This window comes from Heptranchias perlo, chromosome 29 (genome assembly GCF_035084215.1).
Source record: "Heptranchias perlo isolate sHepPer1 chromosome 29, sHepPer1.hap1, whole genome shotgun sequence".
Classification (NCBI taxonomy): Eukaryota; Metazoa; Chordata; class Chondrichthyes; order Hexanchiformes; family Hexanchidae; genus Heptranchias; species Heptranchias perlo.
In genome coordinates, this window is record NC_090353.1 from 27,553,737 (window position 1) to 27,579,829 (window position 26,093).

The window sequence follows — 26,093 nt, forward strand, 5'->3', positions numbered from 1 at the left end:
AAAAAAATGAATCCTGCATTTTAATATTATAGCTGGTAGAACTGTCTATTTTAAAAAGTGTAGAATAGATGCTATCCTGTTATAGTGAACATTTTGAATGTGGGTGCTGAAACTGCTCTTTTACATTCCTACTGTATGATCTCATGTGAGAACCAAACCGATCATACAATAGGAGGCAGGGCCATTAGGTGCTACAGTTGTTTCAAAATAAAATGTAACTTTTCCAGTGTCACTGCAGAAAATGTGTTGGATTAGGTGCTGATACTGTACACTTCTGGCATATGGCTGAATCACTGTGAGCATTAATACCCTTGTAATAAAATGGTGATTGGACAAGACATTTTAAGATATATAATGCAAACTCCTGTGTTTCTGTCGCCTACTTTGTGTGCGGCTGTGCCACCCCAAAACAATTTCAGGCTAAACTGGAAAATCATCATACCCAACATTTAGCAAAGGGTGAGATGAGAATTCTGATGAAAGGTCATCGAACTGAAATGTTAAACTCTGTTTCTCTCCCCACAGATGCTGCCTGACCTGCTGAGTGTTCCTAGCATTTTCTGTTTGAGCATCCCCAATTTTCATTGCTCTACCATTGGCAGCTGTGCCTTCAGCTGTTTGGGCCCTAAATTCCAGAATTCCCTCCCTAAACCTCTCCACCTCTCCTCCTTTCAAGTGGTTCCTTAAAACCTACCTCTTTGACCAAGCTTTTAGTCACCTGCCCTAATATTTCCTTATGTAGCTGAGTATCAAATCTTGTTTGATAACACACCTGTGAAGCACCTTGGGACGTTTTATTATGTTAAAGGCGTTACATAAATGCACGTTGTTGTTGAGAATATAGACCTTGCCCATACTGAGCTGTAAACAATCTTCGTTTTAAACCCAGCAGTGTTCTGGCAAGTTTATTAATATGATACACCCAAACTCATGCCCCTGCATCTCATTTTACTTTGTATGTAAATAAAATGCACCAGTGTTAAAATACGACGAATGCGTGTTGTCGCTTTGTGTCCTCTCCCGCTGGGCTTGGCTGACACGACCTGAACTGCTCAATCACTGTAATAGGAGCTGCTGGCGGCAGCTGTGCTGGATGGGGTTTCATTCACTAATAGGGGGAGGGGGGGGGGGTGTTGCTGGCTGGAGGATGCGCAGAGCTGTGGATCCGGGGCACGGGGCCGCATCTATAAATACCACCCAGCGTCGCCACGCTCTCATTTCGACCCTGGGACTGGGAGTCGTAGTTGCTGCCGAGCTGTTGTCGTGAGTATCCATGGCGCCCGCTGCAAGGCTCGGTGTCGAGTATTAAGGGGTGCGCATCGTGGCTTGTGAGCCACTCCCGTTCCTGTTGAGAAGAGGGTGGGGGCCCTCCGGGCGTTGAGCTGCGTTTCGGTCGGTGCGGTTAAGCGGCTTTTGAACTGGGAGTGAGGGGTGGGGCCAAAGCCAGTCCTCGGGAAATAGCTCTTTACACCTGAGATAACAGCAATTTAAAAAAAAACAAAATACAATCTGTGGAGACGAGCGCAATAAGGAGCAAATATTTAAAAATGTTGACTTTTACTTCAACCTACCTTCACCTGAATGCAAAAACCCGAACCAAAAAAAAAGAGGTTATAGGTCAGGGTTAGGCGAGCCGAAGCGACCTGTTAGCAGAAGATGTTACCTGAATTAACCGGTCGCAGCGGCTTCCTTGCACAGTTGGGGGAGCGGAGGAGAAACGTGGCGACGACGAGGGGAGGGAGGGTTGATGGAGGAGGAGGAGGGGGGGGTCTCCGACAAAATGGCGGCAGCGGCAGCGGCACAAAGCCGGGTGGGCGCGAGATGGCCATTGGTTGGGACCCGGATCCTGCCGCAGTGCGGCACGCGCTGGTTGCAGGGAGGGAGCGAGCGAGCCGGCTGGGCTCAGCAAAGCGCGGGATGCAGCAGCGAGCCGCTAAATCGAGAGGGTCTTAATCCGCAAACGTGTGCGGGTGCAAGTCGTTTCAATACGTGTAGAGCCTTTTGTTTTATTCTCTTCTCTCTCTCTCTCTCTCTCTCTCCTGCTCCCCGCCCCTGCCAATAAGGTAACGCAAAAATGTCGGACGAAGGAAAGCTTTTCGTCGGTGGTCTCAACTTTGACACGAACGAACAGTCCCTGGAATCTGTGTTCTCCAAATATGGACAGATCTCTGAAGGTTGGTATCTGCCTTTGCATCTAAATATAATCTATCTCGTGTTAGCAATGCAGAGATGTGTATAATTCACGATTTCGGGTACGCAGTAGCTAAATTATGAATGTTTAATTAAGACTAGTTGACTTTAAGGTTATTTTTAAATTGGTGTTTGTTTACATTCTCCATCTTCAGCTTATAATTAAAGACAGGAATGCTTTTACTGATCAGCTTGCATCTTCGCAATATCGATTCCTTAACATTGTGCAGTTTTAAATGGGCCAGAAGTTTTTTTTTCATTTTGTAGTTCTGTGGTCAGGTAGATAACAAACTGCTTCTTAACTAATGTTCCAAGGTAACATTTTGAGGAGGGGAAGAAACTTGAGTAGCTTTCCAATTACAGCTTTAAATTATTGAATATTTGTTTTGTAACCAGTTGTAAAATCTATTTTTGTTTAGCTGTTTTGGTTGAGAGGCGGCATTTGGTAACTTGAATCTTTTTTAAAATCTGCTTTAGTTATTGTAATTAAGGACCGAGAGACACAGAGGTCGAGGGGGTTTGGTTTCGTCACCTTTGAAAATCCTGATGATGCAAAGGATGCTATGATGGCTATGAATGGAAAGGTACTTTTTAAATACCCATCAATTGAGAAAGTTGTGTAATTTAGGTGTCAGCCTTGGCTAAGTGGTAGCACTCCTGCCTCTGCATGAGAAGGTCATGGGTTCACGGCCCCACTCCAGAGACTTGAGCACATAATCTAGGCTGACTCTTCAGTACAGTACAGAGGGAATACTGTCAGAGGTGCTGTCCTTTGGGTGAGACATTAAACGATGCCCTGTGTGCCCCCTCAGTTGAATGTAAAAGATCCCATGTCACTATTTGAAGAGCAGCAGAGGAGTTCTCCTGGTGTCCTGGCCAATATTTATCCCTCAACCAACATTACTAAAAACTGATTATCCAGGCATTTATTTCAAGGATTTCTGTGTAGTCAGACTGCTTGTGACATCTAGTTTCGGATGAGCTGAAATTTTCTCCAGTTAAACATTGGGAAGACTAAAGCCTTTTCTTTGGCCCCCAACTACAAACTCCATTCCCAAGCCACTGATTCCATCCCTCTACCGGGCAGCTGTCTCAGGCTGAACCAGACAGTCTGCAACCTCAGCATCTTATTTGATGCAGCTGAGCTTCCAACCCCCTTTCCTCTCCATCACAAAGACTGCCTACTTGCACTTCCGTAATACCATTCATCTCTGCCCATGCTTCAGCCTATCTGCTGCTGAAACCCTCATCCATGCTTTTATTACCTCCAGTCTCTAGTATTCCAGTGCTCTCCTGGCCAGACTCCTGTCTTCCACCCTCCATAAACATGAGCTCATCCATTTCTAACTTGCACCAAGTCCCATTTATCCATCACGCCTGTGCTCGCTGACCTACATTGGCTCCCTGTCCAGCAATGCCTTGGTTTTAAAATTCTCATTCTCGTGCTCAAGTCCCTTCATGGCCTCGCTCCTCCCTATCTCTGTAACCTCCTACAACCCTCCGAAAATTCTGCAATCGTTCAACTCTGGCCTCGTGCATCCCCTACTTCCTTCGCCCCACCATTGGTGGCCGTGCCTTCAGCTATCCAGGCTCTAAGCTCTGAAATTCCTTACCTACTTTGTTGACTAAGTTTTGTCACCTGTCTTATCTCCTTATTTGGATCAGTCAATTTTTATCTTGCTACGCTCCTGTGAAGTGCTTTTGGACGTTTTACTACGTTAAAGGCGCTGTATAAATGCAAGTTGTTGTTATTGCTGTTGGTGGAACTTAGCTGCAAATTGTCTGCCACGTTTCTCTACGTTATAACAGTGACTACACTTCAAAAGAATAATTCATTGGCTGTGAGGTTAAGATCAGCCATGATTTAATTGAATGGTGGAGAAAGGCTCTAGGGGCTGAGTGGCCTACTCCTGTTCCTATCTTTGTGTAAAGCGAGTCGGGACATCTTGAGATTGTAAAAATCGCTATGTGATTGCAAGTTCTTAATATTTAAAAATGAAGCCATTTGATCACCAATAACTTTGTGACACTTCTCTCCAATTCTAGTCTATTGATGGGCGTCAGATTAGGGTGGATCAAGCTGGCAAATCCTCTGGAGACCGATCCCGAGGCTACAGAGGTGGAAATGCAAGCAGCCGTGGATTTTTCCGTGGTGGGTCTGGACGTAGAGCACGTGGGTTTTCTAGAGGTATGTAACTTTACCAGTATGGTTTAAAAGAATTTTATCCACTTTAGTGTCCAGAGTCAGTGGAGGTTAAAAGCATCTGTCCTCTAGATTGCCATTGGTCCCTTCATTTGTTATATTGAACACAAAATGACTGCGTCTGGAGAAAGTATATGGTAGTATTCAAATCACTTTTTTAACTTGTAGGTGGGACCTTTTGGCTACTGGGGTCTTCTAACATGGGCCTATTTCATGTCGTTTGATTTGATTATTAATGCACCTTTGTCCATTAGATTGTGTTCACTATTTGGATTCTTACACAGGTGGTGGAGATAGAGGGTATGTTGCACGCTATGATTCAAGAAGCGGTTACTCGGGATCAAGAGACTATTATAACAGAGATAGGTAAAGATGTTTCTTTATCGTTATAGCTTACATTTGTTATATTCAGTTTTAAGTTTGGGTGCATATTGTTATGATTAATTGTTCTGAAATGATCAGCAAAACACTACAGGGGTTTTGTTTGTCCCCAGGAGTCAAGGGAGCTATGGTGGCGGTGGTGGTTCCTACAGGGACAGTTATGACAGTTAAGGTAGGTGCCATTAAAAAATGGAAATTAAGCGAAAACTGGTTGGGTTGGGGTTGTAACTATAATTTTCTGAAAAGATCTAGTTGACTTTATAATTGATTTCAGAAAAATTGTTATGTAATGTGAATTGTCAATAAGCAGTGTATCTGCATGTCTACATTATGCACAAAGGATTTGGGTTACTTAACCATAACCTGAATACTGAAAGTCCTAAAAGCTCAGTACAATGCAACATTCATTCTTCCTGTAGTACCAGTCAACAGTGCATCTCTGGGGGCGGAAAGTTCTACTGATGGTAGGTTCTGGCCTTGCAGTTCTGTTGGGTCCAGGCGGAAAGAACAGATTCTTGATCTGTGCTACACCACAGCGCTTGATCCCTGCTACTAGGTTCTATAAGTTAACTGCAGTGGTGCAATATTGAGAAATGGATTACAAACCTTGAAGTCAAATGTATAGTACCATAGTTTAATGCATTTTTTTTGCATTGAAATCTTGGGCTAGTATACTTTTAGCTCTTGTTCTGCATGTCAAAACTTTTCACCGGTCATTTGGATAGCTGAACGGATTTGTCCACTCCTTTATAAATCAATTTATATATACTACTATCTTGAACCAAAACCAAGAAAGCAGCAGTGTATTCTAAATTTTTGAACCATTGAGGGTATCTTGGGAAAATTCAGTATCGGACTTTCAAATATACCAGAAACCTCATAAACCAGTTCCCTGCTATCTCCCCATAATATACTCAATATGAGATTGCATTTACTCTGATATGGGAATGCAAATGCCATAATTTTCAATGTTACGTGATGCTTCAGATAATGTTCTACCATACCCCAATAGCCCTAAACCATGATCAAGTCAGTCCATACCACTGATCTAACAGTAGGAAGAGGAAGCTATGATTACTGTTGCAGTCTTTTTACATTGTACCTGCTTCTTGTTCTCAGCTACACACAACGAATAAATAAATCTTCCTGACTCAAGATCGTCCTTCCTATGGCTGTATTTATAAAGATTTTCGGAGCTTCGTGGAATCGTATTGTGTAGTAACTACTTGTATTCTCACTGACTTGTAGTAATTCAGTTTTGGCCTTGTTAATCACAGCCTGACAGCTTCTGACATGAGGATGCACACTAAGTGTTGGCTCAGTAATTTTGGAATTAAACAATCAAGCAATCTTAAGCATTCTCAGGCACTTGGCAGAGCCCTCAATATTTTATTTTTAGTAATGTTTTGAGGTTTTCTTTTTACTTTAGATCTGTTTTTGTTTTTGTCTTAACATTGCTCAAATGCTTCAATGCTTCCCATAAAGTCTAGCTATTTCTGAATTGAAGTTGTGGGGTTGACTGGAATTCTGGTGAAAACAAACATGTAAAAGGGGTTAATAGTGTGTTCTCGATCTATTTTTATGCTAAGCAAACTGATGTTTTATAGAAGCTGAACAAGCTGTGGTCTTTATTTTAAAATAAAGGCTTTCATAGCCACTTATTCTTGTAAAAATTGTCATTTGAAACGTTCCTTTTAGTGTAGCAAGGTAGGGAAGCAACATGGGAACAGAAGATATTTTCTGCCTCACAAACCGCCTTGATACTGCTAAAGATAAAAGGCTTCATTTTTAACTTGTAATTGGACATTTGTGCATCTTTCAGTAGTTTCAAGAGTTATGTACACTGTAAATAACTAGTTAATCATGTTCCAAATTCTTCAAAATTTACAAATGAAGTTCTGAGCAATGTATCTTTATAAGCTGACATGTATTGGATGAGAAATATTTGGAAATGGCTTTCTTTGTGTTGTATGTTCAAGTGGTTTAGAGTTGACCTTTTTGTACTGAAACAGGCTTCACGAAGCCTCATTAAAAGAAATACCTGACTCATAACCCTGATCTTCCTGTAGTTGGATTCTTGTGGGATGGGATGTAGTAGAAAGGGTATAGGTGGGGATTAATTGTACTGCAATCTGTAATGGCAAAAGCAGTTGGAGAAAGGTAATTTTAGAAACTAATTAGTAGGGGATATTAGGAAATGACTCGAGTGAGCAGTGAAGTCTTGTATTGCTATTCAGTTGTAGATGTATAGTCACTGCAGTTGATGCCCAACTTACCTTGACAACTAAGTGATGTGAACAAATTGCCAGCTTAGCAGCAAGCAACCCTTGGCAAAATGTTGTTCAAGATACATTGCATTGTCATGATTGTAGTGTACTATATACAGTATTAACCAATTGATTTAAACTGAAATCTCAACTGTCCCTTTGCAACATTTGTAGGAGTACTAGTAAAATCAGTACTACTCGTTTTCCCATGTAGTTGGCATGTCTGAAGTCATTGCCAACTATGGTGCTCATTTGAAATGATTCCTTAGGGTGGACTTTGAATCTGAGCCCTTAGTTTTTATTTTAGATGAACCATTTTTAATGCATATAAAACTTATCCTGTTTTATCACTTCATTTGTGCAAAAAGGCAAATTTCGAAGTGGAAGTTTTCTGTGTATCATTGCTAAATTGCTTTTGGAAAGAATTTTTTTTTAGTGCCAGATATCAAAAGGCTACCTGTTTATGTCTGAAACTTTGTTCTTAAAAAAAACCTAATTTCTGCCTTGTCATACTTTTCAAAAACTGGTAGCTTTGTACAACTTTGACGATACAAGGAGCAATAGATAACAAAACGGAAAATTTCCATTCCGAAATTTACTGCTGTATCGGTGAAGTGATAAAATTAGTACTAGCAGCTGGATGGTCTTTAATAACTTTCTGGAGTTCAGTTATCAGAAACATCAGGATAAAGGTTACAAACAGTTCAAAAATAAACTGTCTCTGTTGCTATAAAATATTTATTTTATTTAAAAAAAAAGGAAAAATTGGGCATAGCTAAATTTAGTGCAGACGTCTGTTCAGAAAGGTGTTCAAGTCCGTTAAAGATTTTTATAACGCTTCACAACTTCTAAGGATCTTTGCTAGCATTTGGAAAGAAATGGCCATGGAGAACGAAGTGCTGTGCCTTCTTCAATGAAACCTGAGATGAAAACAGCACATGGCTAAGTGCAATTGTGGATATAGTCCTAGATTTGAGGTAACTCCTTTTACTCTCATGGGCAGTTTACGTTGACTGTTCATTCAAAACACTTCTGAAATAATATGCTTGTGAAATTTCCTTTATTTTATTGGGTCAGTTCTCTAGAAGAATCTGACTCTTAATATTGAACACCACAGCAAACCTTACTATAATGCTTCATTCCTTGATCTTTTGTTCATTCAGTTGCTTGCTGTATTCTACTTCATTGACGTGTAACAAAGTGAGCACTCTAAAATATTGCCCCCTCAAAAAAAGGAAATTGGATCTTGTACTGTTCGTGGCACAATTTGTTTCCTTAAATAGGATTCGCCTTGTTAGTGACTCAAATAGAAAGTGGTTTTCTGAAAATTGTAAAAAGTTACCACATTAATGTAATCACATCCTTACGCCTGAAAAGTTTATATTTTGCTGAGCTGCTTCAAATGTTCAAATATAATTAATGGTCTCTCTTCATATTACAGATTGAAACGGAGAGATGACTTCATGAAGTGAATAATGATGTTGACGGCCCATTGACACTGAAGGCAGAGGAAAGCATATATGGTATGTTTGACTTCATGTTTGTACTTGGCTGCTGAGTAAGTAGTTCATAGAATGGTTACAGCACAGAAGGAGGCCATTTGGCCCATGCTGTCTCAGCTTTAAGTGCTTGTAGATATTTTTGTTGTCTCCTAAATTGCCCGTCTACCACATTTCCATTAACTTAAGGCTAAAACCAGTACAGGTGATCACTTAGTTAAATGAAGCACTTGCTATGTAATGTAATTGTTCAGGAAAGTTGCTGTGTCTACAATTGCTTTCTTTATATTTTTCTTTGGTAAAAGGTGAAGTGTCCTCCTGTCCCATTGAGCCAGGCAAATAAAAATGAAGCTGCAAGACACCAAAGGAGTGCTTTGAACCTCAAAACCGTCATTGATCACCTGTTTTTTTTTTAATGCCTTAGAAACTGGTGCGTACTATATTCTGGTATTCAATATATTAGGACCAGAATTAGTCTCTTACTACAGTAAGTACCTGTATGTTGCAGCTGTATGGATATGGTAAAATATCTGAGATAAACATCCGATCAGTACTTTTTAATGGTATCCATTAGACGATGCAAAACCAGTGTTGTTGGACTCTCAGTGCATTATAGCCATATTGGGAAACCACAATCCATCATTGCAGCTTCTAGTGTTTTAAACAATGTAGTCTTGTTTCATTGTATTGGCTTTTTTAATATAGGTAAAAGATATTTGGAGCCAAATTATTTTCAATTTTCTCTCCTCCCTTTGTCTCCTTAAAGCTTTGATTGCTTGCTTATGTAGAGGCTCACAGGTGATGGCTGCCCTTCAGCACATTGCCCAATTTGTCATTATTCATGTGTGAGCATTGATGGTGAGTGGCAGCTGACTATTTGCAAGGTGGGGTATTGCAACCAAGCCTGATCTTTTTCCTCGCCCGTTGTTTAGACATGCACTTCCAGCATGGTACACTGGTTAGTGATCAACAGTGGGAATCCTGGCTGATCTATCTTAACCCAGGGGTATTGAGGCCAGTTATAGCAATCCTTTTGCTACTCAACTGAAATGTGTTAATTTTGCAGAGCTGGAGCCTTCATGATTTGTATAGCTTAGCCTCTCACTCATTAAACTCGCTGAGCAATTGATGATGGGGCGGGGGGGTGCTAAGATTGTTGTGAAAAAGCGAAGTGCTCCAAGTCTAACCTTGATTTCTGAAGCCTACAAAATTTCTAAAGATTGTTGAATTATAAAGCTGTCTTTAAGGTTCAATAAAATGTTTGAAACAAAGCTGTTTGATCATAATTAACAGTACTAAGATTCGGTATTTACTTCCTAATCATTCAAGAGGGATTGGATGCCCCAGCCTGCAGGTATGGAAGAGAGATTTCCTGGCAAGGGCTAATGCAGGCCAATCCAGTTACTGGGTTATAATTTAAAATTGAAATCTAGACCTGTGATAGTTCATGGGATTATACTTTAATTGTTGCTAAATGTTGGGTCTGGCTATAATAGGCAGCATTTGGTAACTTAAGCAAATCTGACTGCAGTACTTTTAAAAACAACAAAAAAGATTTTTTTAATTCAGCGGAATGGTAATGGTAAGCTTGCATGTATGCAGTACCTTGGGAACCCAGGAACTGTTCAGTTCAAATTTGGATTGACTGTTATGAATTCATCTCAGTGACTGCTATTTATATATTCTGTTCAAATTTAACATTTGCTTCAACTCAAAGAACTCAACATGTCATCTTATTTGCTTGAAGCTAGCTTCATTCTTGGATTCCATGAACATTCTAAGCAAAATGAAAAATTATAAGTTGATTAACAGTGCTATAGAGTCTTGCAAACATGCCTGACAGGTATCTGACTGATGCTACAGAGGATCAACTCCATTCCAATCTCCAGGTGTGTCAACTTGGAGCTAACGCCAAAAAAAACTTGATAAAATAGAGACAAGGTCGATTGTCATTTAGAGAGGTGGGAAGCTTGAGATGCAAGACAGATCACCTGTCAGATGACTAGCATTTTCTTGTATCCTGCACAGGAGTGCAAGAGAGGTGTTAGTCAGCAGGAGCTAGCTCTCCAGGCAAGTTCAAGTTTTGAATTAGCTTGGGTTTTATAGTGGGAGAGGCCAGAGTTGAGAAGGATCAGTAATCAACTGTCAAGCATTTCCTTCTATGCGGAACTAGAGTATACTATGATATTGGGCCAGTATTTAATTGTTGGATGTACTTGGACATTAGAGAGAGATTGAAGGGAAAATAATTTTTGGACATGACAAAAGTAGGTGGCTTGAACACTAGTGGAGGGAATGGTGAAACTGTGAAGGTTAATCGACAAAGATGGTTTCAGGGTGGACCCATCAAAACTAAGAGGTGATAGTTGGTTAGACTTGAGTGACATGAAGAAACTGTCTGAAGAATTGTAAACCAAGCTTTCTTTCCCACTGAATGATAGAGATCAAGATGTAGCGATTTCAGCTATTAGGGACACTCGGGTGATATTGTAATTGAAAAAATATGGAAATGGTAGACTTGCTAAATAATCACTGAGTCGGTCTTAATGTAGAGGAGCTGCAAGAAACTCTTGAATTGATGGAAATAGAGTCTGAGGATACCATAAGAGCTATTTGAGAATCCACAATATAACCATGCTCCTGGCTATAGCAGGAGACAATTTGGTAGTAATTTATTTGGGAAGGCATTCTACTGGACATCGTTAAATGTATGGCAATGTCTAAGATAGGTCTGGTTTACAGTGTGATTTATTGCACGGTATTCTGCAAGATGTGAAATGGTGGTCAGAAGAGACCAGCAGTAAGAAAACAGATAGTGTGTAAGTTAGGATTGGAAGTGAGGAAAAAGTCTCGGAGATGAACTGCATTGATAGGTTGATTGGGAATGTGAGTGGGCTGACTGGTGAGCAGTTCAAAATCCTTAAGGGCAGCAAAGTTCTCAGCATTATTGCTAGCTGGATCAGTAAGAGAGGAGCCTTTGCATAAAATACTGGTTGTTAACTGTGCTTGATAAAAGTACTGTAGTTGGTCAGGTTAGGAGAACAATAGAAACAGCAAGTGAATTACGTGAGTGAGATGCTCAAATTAACAAATGTAATTCTTCATATAACTTGCATTTATATAGCGCTTTTAATGTAAAACATTCCAAGATGCTTCAAGAGTGTAATCAGACAAAAATTGACACCGCACCAAAGTAGGAGACATTAGGACAAAGAGGTAGGTTTTAAGCAGTGTTTTAAAGGAGAGAAGTGAAGAGGTTTGGGGAGGGAAATCCGGCCTTGGGGCTTAGACCGCTGAAGGCACAGCGGCCAACAGTGAGGCGAAGGAAGTGGAGGTGGACAAGAGGCTGGAGGAATGCAGAGTTCTCTTGAGAGTTATAGGGCTGGAGGAGGTAAGAGAGATCAGGGAAGGTTGAGGCCATGGAGGGATTTGAACATGAGTATGAGAATTTGAAAAATGAGGCGTTGCTGGATAGGGGGCCAATGTAGGTCAGCGAGCACAGGGGTGATGGGTGAACGAGACTTAATGCAAGTTAGGAAACGGACAGCAGAGTTTGGGATGAGCTCATGCTTATGGAGGGTGGTAGATGGGCAGCCAGTCAGGAGAGCATTGGAATAGTTGAATCTAGAGGTAACAAAAGCCTGGATGAGGGAGCAATAAACTGCGATGGGTGAAGTATTTGTGCTTATGATACAAAAGGATATTTGTAGTAATTCTGATTTTGATTATTGTATTTTTCTTGTATAGTGATACAATTGAATTTGTGTTCTGGCAACATTTCTAAAGGAAACACTTGGTTGGTTACATTTTCTGTATATAGTACTTGCAAATGAATGCTTAGCATCTGATTCCTGGTTGTATTGGTGGCTTCAGGCATTGCTGGCATTTGAAAGTGTGGTACAGAGGATTCAGTTGTTCAATTCTTAATTGATTCAGTTAGATGTTTTATTTTTGTGCCCACTTTATTTGAAAAATATTTAGGCATTTTTGTCAAGTTAACAGGTTTGTTAAAACTGCATTAATTTCTCTTTCAAGTTGCTTACCTGCAAGTAGACTTGCATTATAAAAATTATCAAAAATAAAATTTGATAGTGGGAATGTTGATTGCTGTGTATTAGGGTTGTGAAAAGTTAAACCTCTCGTCACATCTTTTTTCTAACTCCCAAATGCAGTTTCATCAATTTGCTGCAAAAATACATAACGTAGCTAGAGTTCTTTAAGCTGAGGATAAGAGTCCAGCCATCGAAAAAGGATTAACTTTTAAAAAAAATTAGCGCAATGTTATTTGGTGTGCTTTTATTACTCCCAACAATTCCTATGGTAGAAAATTTTAAAAACACAGTAACCAACATCCCCTCATGAGTGTAATATGCCCACACAAGTGTTCAGCCATTTCTGCCATCTTGCTATTTGTCATTTTCCTTTGTAAATTTAATGTATGTGGAAAAAAATAGTACTGGGTGAAGTAGCGTTGGAAAACTGGTAGTATGGTTCACTGAATCATATGAACTTGATTAGGAACAGTCGGGCTGAATACAGATAGTCAAAAAAAAACTGACGATGGTGTCAACTTATGTGTGAACTTTCAGTGGAACTGGAGGATTATCCACTGCAATTTGAGTTAAGATGTGATTTTTGAAAAACTATGTAGTGGATGAAGTATTAGCTTATTAAATAGTAACTACTCCATTTGTATTATACTAGGGAACTGATGAGTAACCAACTGAAAGATTTGTGCTATGGTTTTATTCTTCAAATCTACATGAAAATCTTGGAATTTTGGTACAGTGCATGCGACTGTGTATTGTCCCTTAATGAGATGTACAAAACAATATTGTCTGACTGTAAAATGTTACTTTGGCACTTCATATTTTTTGACTTCCAGAATGCTTAGCTAATTTACATTTTGTATAATTAGGGAATGATCTGACAGTGTACCAAATTCTGGGAAATAATTCAAGATCATAGCGTGAGGTAGTCTGGCATTGCTTCACTTAGCACAATTGCAGTACAGTTATAACCAGTGCAAAGCTAACTTTTAAATGTTCATTTTAGTGTTGACAAAGAGCTGACCGTCCTTTTGCCTGATCTGGAGAACTATGGAATCAGTTAGTATAATTACTACCAATTCATATCACACTAAAGCAGGCAACTTGTCAAACAGATAGTTGCAGTGTAACAGCACCAATAGATACCTGGCTTGTTAAGTAAGCTGGTACTAGTTATTTTTGGTTTCTTCTTTAAAATTAATTGCAAGTCAGGAGTCTGAATGACTTGATTAAAACGATTCAACAAATTGTGTTTCGTTTGATAATTAGGGTATTTTTGAATTCAGTGTACCTGATTTTACACTTTGGAGTGTGCGTTACGATAGGTTGTGCAAAGCAGCTATCAAGAATCCTATTTTGTTTCCCCCCCTCCCAACCCTGAGGTAAATTGCATATCCTTCATTGAAACCCTGTGTAAGAACTAATTTTATGCAACTGAGGACCTTTATGGTCTGTATGACTCAGTACTACACTGCAGCCATCTTCACTTATTGAGCCATCACAGTAGCTATGCAATGTGGTAAGAACTCCAGACTGCTATAGGATCATTGGATTAGTCATGCATTTCTTTGAATTCAGGAAGCCTTGCTTAGGAATGAATTATATGCCTAGTGCCACTGTTATTAGTCCAGTGCCAGCATGTACTATTGTTTTTAATAAAGTAACAAGACTGGAAAAACTGGTCATCTGATTGGAAAGCAAATTGGAAATCTAAGACATCCAATTGTCTGAACTTTCATATCTAAAGGGAGATTGTGTTGCTGAGTTAATTCTGTTAGATGATCACAGGTTGGGAGAGGAAAATCTCAGAAAAATGTAGTATAATCCTCAATCAAGCCAGAAAAATCAATACTGATAAAAACAATTCTGGACTAGTCACATGGCACGTAAGTGGGTTGTATGCCACAAACCAGCAAAAGAACAAATGGAAAACAGTAAACAGACTATGGAAAAAGATGGTGACTAATTCTAAATACTGTACTATATATAATGAATAATGACCTGAAGTGCATGCCAATGTGAACTGTTTATATCATATTTTATTAAAATTGTATTTTATATGCATTCTGTTCATTAAAAAAAGTTCATTATGAAACTACATTACAGTTTTTTCAGTGTCTTGTAGAATTTGTTTTACATAACCTAGTGGCTAATTGGAGAATAATAATGGAAGATGTTTGGGAGCACAAGATTGATACAAATGAGGGAATCCTACCCTAGTTGTCATCTCAGAAAGGCCCGACAACCCCCTCCCACTCCCATCATGGTATCCAACTGTTCCTTAAATGATTCTAAGGTTTTTGCCTCTTACCCTATCAAAAAGTCTGATAATCATTGTGGGTGGAAGAACTTCCTGACACTAGTCCTAAATTTGACTTTTACTAGTTTGAGCCTGTGTCCCCCTTGTCTTATGCTCATGGTTTATTTTTTAGGTAGTGTTCTAGATCAATTCTGTATAATTTCCTACCTGTTATTTGCCTGTATAAAAAAATCACCTCCCAGTTGCCTCCTTTCAAGGTTGCAACACACATTTTCTCCATCTTTCCTCATAATTCATTCCTATTCCAGTATCACCCTTGTGGCTCTTCTCTGAACTGCCTCTAGGGCTTAACTGTCTTCCTTATCAATGACCAGACCTGGACATGACACAACTCCTCTAACAAGTACCTATTGCTTTCTATCCTTCATTACCAGTTTTTGAGCTTTAAGCTTTAGTATTAACCTTTCATTCAGAACTTTTTCAAATGCTTTTTGAAAGTCAAGGTACACCACACCATAGGGCTTTCCATAGTCCATTTGAATGTCACTTCCTCAAAAAAGTCAGCGGTTGATCAGAACCTTCCCTTCTGGACCCATATTGGTTGCTGTTTACTAGATTATGTCCATACAGATAATCAGGTTTATTCATAGTTGATTCCATTATTTTACTTAGTATTGATGCATGATGGAAGATTAATGAGCCTGTCGTTGCCTAGGTTTGTTTTGTCATTTTTTTAATGTGGGCACTACACCAACTTGTTCCCAATCTAGCATGACCTCACCAGTGTTCCAACGATTCCTTCATAATAACGGTCAGTGCAGTACAAATCTCATTCTTTGTCTGTCTTAGTATTGTTACATAAATACTATCCATCCCTGGAGATTTGCTTTAAGCCTGTCTAGAACTTCATTTATATCAGTTATTAATTCTACTTGGCTTAATATTATTTAGCATGGCATGTTTATGTCTGCCCTAATGAACACGTGGTGGAACTATTCATTTAGTATATTAACTGTAGTGTGCTCATCCACAGCTTCGGCCCTATTAGCATCTTTTGGGATTCTTGTCTCTTGTCCAACTGTCCTCTTCCAGTTATATTGTGCTTTCCACCTGCAGCTATGCTTTTTTTGCCCCTCTGCCCACCTCTTAATATATTTTTGCATGTATTTCAAGCCTATGTCTGCTATTGCTGGAATGTATTAATCTTGCATACTTAGCATTATGCCTTCAAAGATGTACCACTTGGCCTCTACGGTGGCCCCGGTCCTCAGAATTTCTGAATGCCAGATCATATTGAATTTGAACTTTTTGTGGTTACCTCTTGCATATTACCTGGGTCACTTACCACTACCATGTCAGGAGGTGCATTGCCTCTGGTTGCTTCCTTGATACAATGGGTCATAGAGCAGTCATTGGGCCATAATTTGCTGTGGCAGAGCATCTAACGACATCTGCTAGCTAGACTTGCCCTTGCTCGTTAGATTTCTAATTTTTTTTGCATGGCAAGTTGCTGAAAGTGCAAACTGATAATGTCGCAGTGAGGGAAACTGGGCATCTGGGACCTGAGTGAACAGGACAAGGAACTGGTTACGGAGATACACAATCAGATTGAAGGATTGTGATATTGACAGTGCAAGGAGTGAGAAGGAAGTGTAAATTAGAGTGGGTGAATTCAATGCAGAAGAAAGAGAGGGAAAGAAAGATTGGATTGAGAGAGGGGGGAAAAAAGAGACTGAAAGGAATTTCTTCTAACATTTTACAATTTTAAAATCTCCAACAATAAGACTTGAGGGAATGAGACTCCACACTTATAGTTAATTTTTAGCGTCAGAGAGGTTGACTGGCAGTAATTAATACTTATCACGTGATTAAAAGGGCACTTAGACTGAAATAGACAAGACTTAACTTTCTGTGGTGAGTTTAATTCATATCTACCGTGCCGATATAGCAACTTCACGCCGTTCAATGCATTTCAGTGGTGGGGCAGACAGCGAGATGCCGTTTTCACGAAGCTAACGTCACTGGCGCATCTGAGACAGCAACTTTTGGGTATCTTCATCTCGGCTGAAGTTGCTGTAGCATTTGTGCATAAATAAGCCTCACCGTTATTTTGACAGCAAATTTTGGACCATGATGTTTAGTAACTGACTCCAACTCTGATTCTGAGACACTTGGGTAGTCCCATTTTAATTTTGATTAATTGAAGTCCCCATTAAAATAACTTTCCTGTTTTCACATACCCTTCTTAATCTTCATTGAGCAAACTCTCCTCATTCTGACCTGGCAGTCTGTAACATGCTCCTATGCCAAAATTTCTAACTACGAGCCAACTGCAAGGAACCTCGCCCGCTGCCAGCATATATTGGAAAATTGTGGGTGTGCTGCCTGCAATTTTGTGTATTGAATCAGTGGATGGAAAATCAGTTGTATATTTTGATGTGTGCTGGCGGTGTGCCAGGTTCCTTGCCACAACTATATACTCATAACATTTACCCCCTAGTGTTAGCTTAAAGATGTCCAATTGTATCCGATTTCTATCTCAAGAAGGTGGGGCGAAGGGAAGGCTAGAGTTGGAGTACTGAAGTGGGGGATGGGCAGGGAGTTGCAAAGATGAGGCAATTTGAGGACAATGACTTTTATGCATTGGAGGACATAAAACCAGTGTCGGTCAGTGAGGATAAGGGTGATTGGTGAATGAGTTTTAGTGCAGCATAGGATGTGGACAGCTGAGTTGGAATTTATGGAGGCTGGAGAGTGGGATGCCAGCAAAGAGGATATTAGAGAAATTGAGCCGAGAGGTGCCAAAAGCACAAGTAAAGGTTTCAGTGAGGATGAGATAGCGACGAGCTGAACTGTGTTGCGGAGGTGGTAGTGAGTTTTCTTGACTGATGCGATGTGGGATTTGATGCTCAGCTGTGGGTTGAACAGAAAATCAAGGTTTTGCACTATCTGGTTCAGCCTGAGTGAATGGCAGAGGAGGGAGATTGGAGTCAGTGACAAGGGAGTTGAGTTTAATCCAGAGGCTGAAGCCATGGCTTTGATCTTCCCAATTGTTCAGTTGGAGAAAATCTTGACTCATCCATGACTTTAATGTTGGACAGGCAGTCTGAGCACTGGGGTGGTCAAGGGAACTGATGGAGAGGGAGAACTGGGTGTCATCACCAAAAACATGGAAGCTGACCCTGTACTGGTGTGATGTCATCAAGAGGCAGCATGCAGATGAAGAGGAGGACGAGACTAAGGATAACTCTTTGTAGAACTAGAGGTGCCTATGAGGGTGGTAAGAGATTGCTGGAAATGTACTGGATGTGTTTGACCAGGTAGGAGTGGAACCACACAATCCTATTGTCTCATTTTCACCATCATATTTTTCACTCCAATATTTCTAAAACAATGTGTTTTACTCACTGAGCAACACCTTGGGAAATGTACATAATACAATATTTATTTTGTCACTTCTTACTTTTCTGTCTCGGTGACCGGCTATTAGGGTCATATTTTAAGCTGCTCTGGTGTCATCAGTTGTGTGCCACACTGGTTTGAGTTTGCACTCAGTGCAGTATAACTCCAGCCTTGCTGCATTTCCCACGAGATAATACTGTTTTTAAAGAAACTTTCCTGGTTGTCTTAAATGCTTCCCTGAGATCCCACAAAAATATTTCCTTTTTAAAAAAAACAGATTTAAGGATAGTGCACCTTAAGGATAGGTCCCACCACCTCTGGGTAAACTGCAACTCTTGGTGGCCAGTTACTAAACATGCTTGTCCATGGGTAGAACTTAAGAGGAAAAACTAATTTAAAGAAATAAGTTCAAGCAGAAAATGATGGAAATATATAACACAACAGATTTATCAGCATCCAAAACTGCAAACAGTGTAATGCTTCGGATTGGAATACTGTTTGAGCTGGTTGCCATGCTTTGAAAGGGATATACGTACATTGGAAGGGGTGCAGAGAACAACAACCAGAATAATCCCAGCTGTAAAGGGGATGAACTATTAATACCAACTTAGCTCATTTAGTAGCGCACTCAGTCAGAATGTTGTCTGTTCAAGCCCCATTGCAGACTTGAGCACTTACTAGCTTGATACCCAAGGTAGCAGAGGGTTGTGTCTGAGGTGCCCTCTTTCAGATGCAATGTTAAACAGAGGCCCTGTTCAGGTGATGTAAAAGGTACTATAACACTATTTGAAGTACAGGGAGTTCCTGTGTGCTGGCCATCATTTCTCCAGCCCCCCCCCCTTTAAATCAGGACCACAAAAACAGATGATATGGTCTTTCATTTTGCTGTTTATGGTACCTTGCTGTGCACAGATTGCCTGCCTATATAATAATAGTGACTACATTTCAAAAAAGATAATCCATTGGCTGTAAAGTGCGTACGGTAAATGCTTTATAAATGCACATACTTTCTGAATTTAGTGCTGTGTTAGTTTAAAACTGTTCTTAGAAATAACATCCAAAATGTTGAATGTTTGAAATCTACCCAATAAGATAGTGGTATCCGTTTCATCAGTTGGATGCTAAGCTGGATGAGTTGAACTAGTAGATAAATTTGATGGGAGAAATAGCCTTTTTTTGCTCTTGACTTTCTTGTTTGACCGTGAGAACACTGATGAAGGATGTGCACCACAAGTGTTAAATTTTATTCCCAGTATTTTATTTTTTTTAAACCAAGTACAGACATTCAGTATAGTTTAAGATGGAGCTAATATACCCAAATCAAGGTAATGCATAAAATTACTTCACTCCAGTTGAAATACAAAGACCTTGGGGCACATTAGAAAGTATTTTTTTGTGTAGGGGATGATCAATAGCTGGAATATGTTGCTAGAAAGGTTGGTCAAAGCCCATAAAACAACTTGTATTTAAATAGTGGCATAAACATGGCAAAATATCTCAAGTGCTTCTCTGTTTCGCAGTACTCTGGATTCTAAAACAGCCAGGTTCTGTGATTGGAGGTGAAAGATGATAATCTGGGAGGATGAGGTGAATGGGCTAAAGGGCCTTATTCATCTGAACCTAACTTAATAGCAGAAGACAGTGGGGATTTGAGGGTCTTTGTTGTATTCTGTAGTCCTGGGCAATAAGTCAGGGGGAGTGTTAAAAAAAAATTGAAACTTTGGGCATGATTTTATCTCGGAGCTGGCATCGGGGTGAGGGGAGGTGTCGGCCGATCACGGGGGTCCTGTTGGCCAGGTGAGCTTGTTGGGCCTGGATGAAGCACCACTCCTCCAGGCCCACAAGCAGTGCAATAAAGGCATTCACTTCATGGATCTGGCCCTTCCTGCTTGCTTTCACCTTACTTGAATCGGAAGTGATGGGAAACCTGAACAGGTAAGGTTAAATTCATTTAAGTTTTCCAATACACAAAGAATTAAGTACCTCAACTATTTCAGTGAGATACATTGCCCTTTTAAGTATCGGCCTGCTGGCTTTAAGTGGGGGCGGGACTTCCTGGTGTCGTTTGTGTGCACGCATACAAACCTGCCAGGGTCAAACCCAGAAGTGGAGTTGGAGCCGGGATGCGGTCCCACTCCAAAAAGCTGTTGTTTTAACCTCCCACCTGCCTCCAATCCCCACCTGTTCTTGGGGGTTAAAATTACCCCCTTTGTTTCTGTTAATAAAACATGAATTGAGATTTAAACTGCTGCCAGAGCATTAATTTTTTTCAATTTTTGCCCCTCATCTGAGGCCTCTGTCACTGAGGTACAGTTCTGCAGATGCAGGCCACCTTCTGCTATCAGCCCCAACTAGCTATTTTTCATGAGTTTAGGCAATTAATGAAATTATTCAAACATTAAAATTGTCTATAATGTCTTCACCCATTGTCCGTGCATGTATTTTCCCATAAGACTCACTGAGTAGTGAGTCCATTCTTTTTCTCCCCACCCACACTTCCCTTTTTAGGCCAGTAGGGTGAAGAGCAGCTAACCTTGCATTTACCAGGAATTGCATCTGAACCTTCCTGGTCTGTATGGTTATGCTCTGTAACAAGCAATGCTGAGCCATACAAGCAGTCTGTATTGATTTTTAATACTACTTTTCAGTTTTTTAAATAATATCTTGCCTAAAACACAATGCATCTTTAGTTCATTTCCTATTCTACTTGTTCTAGCTAAGATTCCTTGCTAAACTGTTCATTACCTTATTCTTGGGTGAATGTAACTATTCAAGAGTCTCGTAATTTATGATAAGTACATATAGCTAACCACTTCTGAATTAGAACACAGGAAGTCAAAATTATTTCCATGCATCACAGGTTTGTTGCATCAAAGCATCTTTGTATATTGAGATGAATTTGTTTCATCAGTTGTTCTTGCTAAGTGGTGATCAAGTTGGTGAGTATATAAATGTTGTGTTTAAACATTTGATAATTGAGCTTGGTTGATCTACTCAAGTGTTGCTCGTGCATTGATACTGGGCACTCACCTCCCTGTTGCTGGCGGGTGAAGGTTAGTGCTTTGCGATCTGGTTTCTCAACTTACTTCCTCTGCCTCCAAATCTCTCTGAACTCATTCTCTGTCCCTTTCTCTTCAATGTTATTTTTGTTTATAATTATTCCTCTCCATTCCATGTGTACTTTTGACCTGGCTTTCCATTTGTTTTTCTCGAACAAAAAGTCTAGTATTAATTTGAAGCTGCTTAAATAGAGTTATTTGATAATTCCATTTTTTCTTGAGCATTCATTCCTACTTTGCTGTGTTTACATTGCCTAATTCAGATTATTGGATTTTTTTTTAGTGCAAAATACTTTGAATTATCAGGATTAGACTGTAATTGAAGTTAGGAAAGCAGATGGAGCTGCAAAACGGTTATCAACTCTGGTTGGAGGCATTCCTGGAGGTTTGATTGCTTGATGTTCTGACCATGTGATGCCTGATCACGTGACATCTGATATGATTTCTACAAATGTGATTGTATTTCTTATGAAGGTTGGGTCCCGTATAGTTGAGTATTTTTGCTCGTGGTTTCACGCCAGCAGCTGTTGAGAGAAATTACAAGAGCCAGGATGCCACCCTTGAGCAGACGAAGAGGGGAAACCGAGGGTGGGGAAGGGCGGAAACCAAAGGTGGGGGACCAATTTGCAGAGGGGAAACCAGAGGTGGAAGGAACTTTGATTCCACCAGTAATAGATGGTAACTCACTGAAATTGTGGCAGCAGTAGGAGTGCTACAGCTGACCTTGATATCCCTGGGTTGGGGGGGAGAGGAAGGAATCAGTGACGGTCACTGTCCTGATCATTTTTCCAGAAGGCACTCATGTATGCATGCCAGGTGAAGTCACGGCTCGGCTGTGATACTCTGCACAGTTCAATAGAAACTGCTTGTGCCCGTGTGAAAAATGACCATCTCGGTGTGGCACAAGAGGACTGCAGGACCCATAAAATCATAACCGAGGGTCACCACTTTCAGAAGAGGGGTAAGAATTGAGAGTTAATTCCATTTGAAAGAGAGGTTTATAAATTTAATAGGAATTATTTTGATTTCTCCATGTTGTGCAGAATGACTTTATAAAGAAAATCTAGACAATCCAGTACGATTTCTCAAGATTAGATATGATGTTTAAAGTATTTCAATAGATTTCTCTGGTGACAGAAGAATCTCCATCCCATCATAAGGAGAGCAGAAACGCACTCCTTCCTCTGTCACATCTGCCTTTTAAAAAAAAAAATTAAATCCTACTTCCAAGGGCCAGTGGTACGCTATGGTGGTTAATTCAACATGCTTTCCTGAGGGATTTAGGAACACGGGTCTGTCTTTGTGATTTCCTACACAGTGAGTTCCTAATGTCAGCCATCCCATGTACAGACTATGTTGGGAGGAATCCAAAATCCAAGGGTGAGTCCTTCCAGTTTGATCTTTCACACTTTCAGAACTGTTAGCAGATATCTGAAAGTAAAAGAACTTGTGTATTGTCTACTCACCCTTTCAGTTAGAGAATAGTATGCAAGAAGGGCTGGGACAAATAAAAATACTTCAACTGGATAATTAAAGGATGAAAAACATGCATTCTGTTCTCAAAGGTTACAGTCCTAGATCATGAATATTACTGAAGATCTGTTTGCAGCTCATTATGGTTAATGTCCCTCCTTTGGTTGTGTTTTGCAGATCAGAATGACCATTTGAGGATGTGTTGGGTGCTCATTCTCTACGAAACAATGAAGCACAGAAGTTAAGAATTCAGGGCTACTTTCCTCATCCGGAATAGAACAGTATCACAAAAGTAAACAACATCATGCTTCTCAAGGTAGTGTAAGAATTAGAAAGAAAGAGTATCTCTAAGTTTCCAGTATAAAGTCTGCTAATTTAATGTAGATTATCCAATTTTTGGCATTAAATTACCACTTTGCTGTGTTATTTACTTTGCTTATTTGAAGTATTGGATAGCGCAAAACAAAATTGGAATTGTCAGGAGTAGTTTGAATATATTAAAATAAACCAATCCCAGCTGGCAGCTGCTTAGTTAATTTTTCCCTCATTTTAATGTATCAAAAGGTCCACCCACCTACTCAGGTTGATGTAAAAGATCGCATAGCACTATTTGAATAAGAGCAGGACAGTTCGCCAGGTGTCCTAACCAATATTTGTCCCTCAACCAATATCACTAAAACAGATTATTGGTCATTTATCTCATTGCTGTTAGGGGGACCTTGCTGTGTGCATTTTGGCTGCCTACATTACAACAGTGACTACATATCAAAAGTACTTAATTGGCTGTGAAGCACTTAGGGATGTCCTGAGGGTGTGAAAGATGCAAGCTTGCTTTTTCTTTTAATATTTCTTTTGTTTTGTGCCCAATTGCAGCTTGATAAATGTTATCAGAATTGCTTTTTGAAAATCATCAACCTTCCTAAGAAAAAGAGAAATCTTTCTGATGGAACCCTATGTAATGTAGCTGGATGGGGAGCAAATGATAAAGGAAAATATCCTGAGAAATTACAAGAAGTGAATGTAACGATCATAAGCAATGCAAAGTGCAATAGACTGCATTTGTATGTTCATCTGGTGAAGGATACAATATGTGTTGGTGATCTTAATGGGAAAAAAAGGTGCCTGTGTGGTAAGCATTTCACACTTTCATTTTCAGTTGAAAGTTGTTCTTGATTTTCACCTGTGTAAACCGATTCCTGCTCATTTTCATACCAGTAGCTCTTCTGTACACATGGTTGGGGGGGGGGGGGGTGGTGGTGGCAGATGACAAAATATGCAGAAAAGTGGATCTGCCTCCTTGCTAAATTTTAATTTTAGCAAACACAAATATTACATGTTTACACTTTAGTCCTATATGAGCCAGACTCATCCAGTTCTACCATTTTGATGGCTTGTTCTACATTATTTAAAATCAAAATATGAAGACTGAATGAAACTATTCATTGAATTGGATTGTGGTTACCACTGAGAGTGCTCCCAGTAAAAGACCCTGGAATAAGCCACAGTGTCATTGTCTCCCCCTTATAATTTTTTATACTTAATTTTTGTCATGGAAAGTGAATGTGGACATGCAGAGCAGACTCCCAATTGCCCAGAAGCCTTGGAGAAGAGAAAAAGCAGGTCAACACCAAGGATGCAGATCGTCCTGCCAGCACAGTGTTCCAAAAGAGGATCCCCACTCCAAGCCAGTTTTCTCAGTTTGTTTCTACCTGCCTCGTCCTTCACCCCCACCCCCCCCCCCCACAACAGTATTTACGTGTGTGTCTTGTAAATGTCTAATTTTTTTTCATCGTGCCTCCTGTTGCCTCTTATTAATATCATGCCTGTTTTTTAAGCCAGGTCATTCTATTTATTTGTATTTTTCCCTCCCTTTTCGCTTTGTTCTGTTCCTCTGATATCTTCCGGTCTTGACAAAGGGTCTACAAGTGGAATATTAACTTGTATGTTTTCTCCAGATGTTTCAGATTTATAGCATCTGCAGTTTTTGCTTTCTGTATTCATGAATTGTATAGAATATGAAGTTTTAATAATGTAAATTTAAACATAAGTTAATGCTGTCCTGAAGCAGCATTTTATTTTTAAAGTCTACATAATTTAGGTCAGTGAGGTAGTTACATTTCATTTTTTTTCTAATGTTGAATACTTGTGTATTTTCCAGGGACATTCTGGTGGGCCACTGATTTGCAAAAAAAAATGAGGTTGAAGGATTAGTTTCCTTTGGCAAAGATTGTGAAAGTCAGATTGAACGGAATGTTTACACAAGGATTTCCAGCTATATCTCCTGGATCAAGAAAATTACAAAGTAAAAGCAGGAAAAAAAATCATGCAGTTCTGCATGTTACTGAAAACCTGCAGATAAAAAGGGATATGTTAGCAATGGAAACACCTTCTAGCTTGTTTTTGCATATACAAATAAACACTTACAATGTAAACATTAATAATTCAAGTGTTTATCCTCTTCGTGTTTTAGATAATTCTTTGCTGTATTAGTCAATAAAATATTTCTCCATAAATCCATTTTGATCAGTAAATGGTCTCTTAGAATCTGAACTCAATCCAAGGCAAACTCATATTTGCAGTAATTATTATTTGCAATTCTGCTAAGACAAGTGGTACCACTTTTCTGGTCTGTGCAAGATTGGCTTGATAGAGTTTTGCCAGACAACTTTGATACACTATTTGGTTTGAGATCTGAGGCCAGGAATTAGTGCTGTGCACTCAAAGAAGCTACAGTTTAAAAAGATACACATTGAGGCCATGGACTTATAATGTCAAGGAATGTTTCCTGGGACTGGACAGAGATACGCACTCTTACATATGCATCACATATTTAATATTACAAAATACAAAAACATTGAAAATATACTTGTTCATTGGAAATTAAAATAAAATCATGCAAGAGTCTATTCCAGTCAACTTGGTTTAATGGTAGCACTCTAGCCTATAAGTCGGAGGTCATGGGTTTAAGTCCAGCTCCAGTGATTTGGGATAAAATCTAGGCTGACATTTCATTGTAGGACTCTGGAGTGCTGCGTTGTAGGAAATAATGTCTTTTGGATGAGATACTAAACTGAGGCACTGTCTGGCTGTTCAAGTGAATGTAAAAATCCCAAGGCATTATTTGAAGAGCTGGGGCATTCTCCCAGTATCTTGATCAATATTTATCCCTCAATGAACATCACCAAAACAGATTACCTCATTTATCTCTCTTTGTGGGACCTTGCTGTGTACAAATGGACTGCCATATTTGCCTACATACGGACAGTAACTACACTTCAAAAGTAACTAATTGGCTGTGAAGCATTTTACG

The 26,093-nt window shown here is 39.7% G+C and overlaps 1 protein-coding gene across 4 annotated transcripts; it reads left to right on the forward strand.

Moving 5' to 3' along the window:
- The first annotated feature begins 1,155 nt into the window (after nucleotides 1-1,155).
- Nucleotides 1,156-25,296, forward strand: LOC137299538 (cold-inducible RNA-binding protein-like). 4 transcript variants are annotated; one of them, XR_010957917.1, is made up of 10 exons: nucleotides 1,156-1,263; nucleotides 2,064-2,174; nucleotides 2,668-2,774; nucleotides 4,237-4,378; nucleotides 4,678-4,759; nucleotides 4,888-4,946; nucleotides 8,483-8,564; nucleotides 22,961-23,099; nucleotides 23,657-23,912; nucleotides 24,942-25,296. XR_010957917.1 is itself a non-coding variant. In XM_067968349.1 (7 exons), exons 2-6 carry the CDS (start codon nucleotides 2,075-2,077, stop codon nucleotides 4,943-4,945), a joined length of 489 nt encoding a protein of 162 aa, XP_067824450.1. In that variant the 5' UTR covers nucleotides 1,156-1,263; nucleotides 2,064-2,074; the 3' UTR covers nucleotide 4,946; nucleotides 5,894-6,826. The 4 variants fall into 4 exon arrangements, 2 of the variants coding, with proteins under 2 accessions (XP_067824450.1, XP_067824451.1); XR_010957918.1 differs by having other exon boundaries at nucleotides 4,891-4,946; XM_067968349.1 differs by lacking the exons at nucleotides 8,483-8,564; nucleotides 22,961-23,099; nucleotides 23,657-23,912; nucleotides 24,942-25,296 and adding an exon at nucleotides 5,894-6,826.
- Nucleotides 25,297-26,093: the final 797 nt, after the last annotated feature.

What these genes read in the sequence shown, in the direction of transcription:
- LOC137299538 (XM_067968349.1), top strand. Translation starts at nt 2,075, where the DNA reads ATGTCGGACGAAGGAAAGCTTTTCGTCGGTGGTCTCAACTTTGACACG. An exon ending in AGCACGTGGGTTTTCTAGAG is followed by an intron (nt 4,379 to 4,677) that starts GTATGTAACTTT and finishes ATTCTTACACAG; the next exon opens with GTGGTGGAGATAGAGGGTAT. An exon ending in GACTATTATAACAGAGATAG is followed by an intron (nt 4,760 to 4,887) that starts GTAAAGATGTTT and finishes GTTTGTCCCCAG; the next exon opens with GAGTCAAGGGAGCTATGGTG.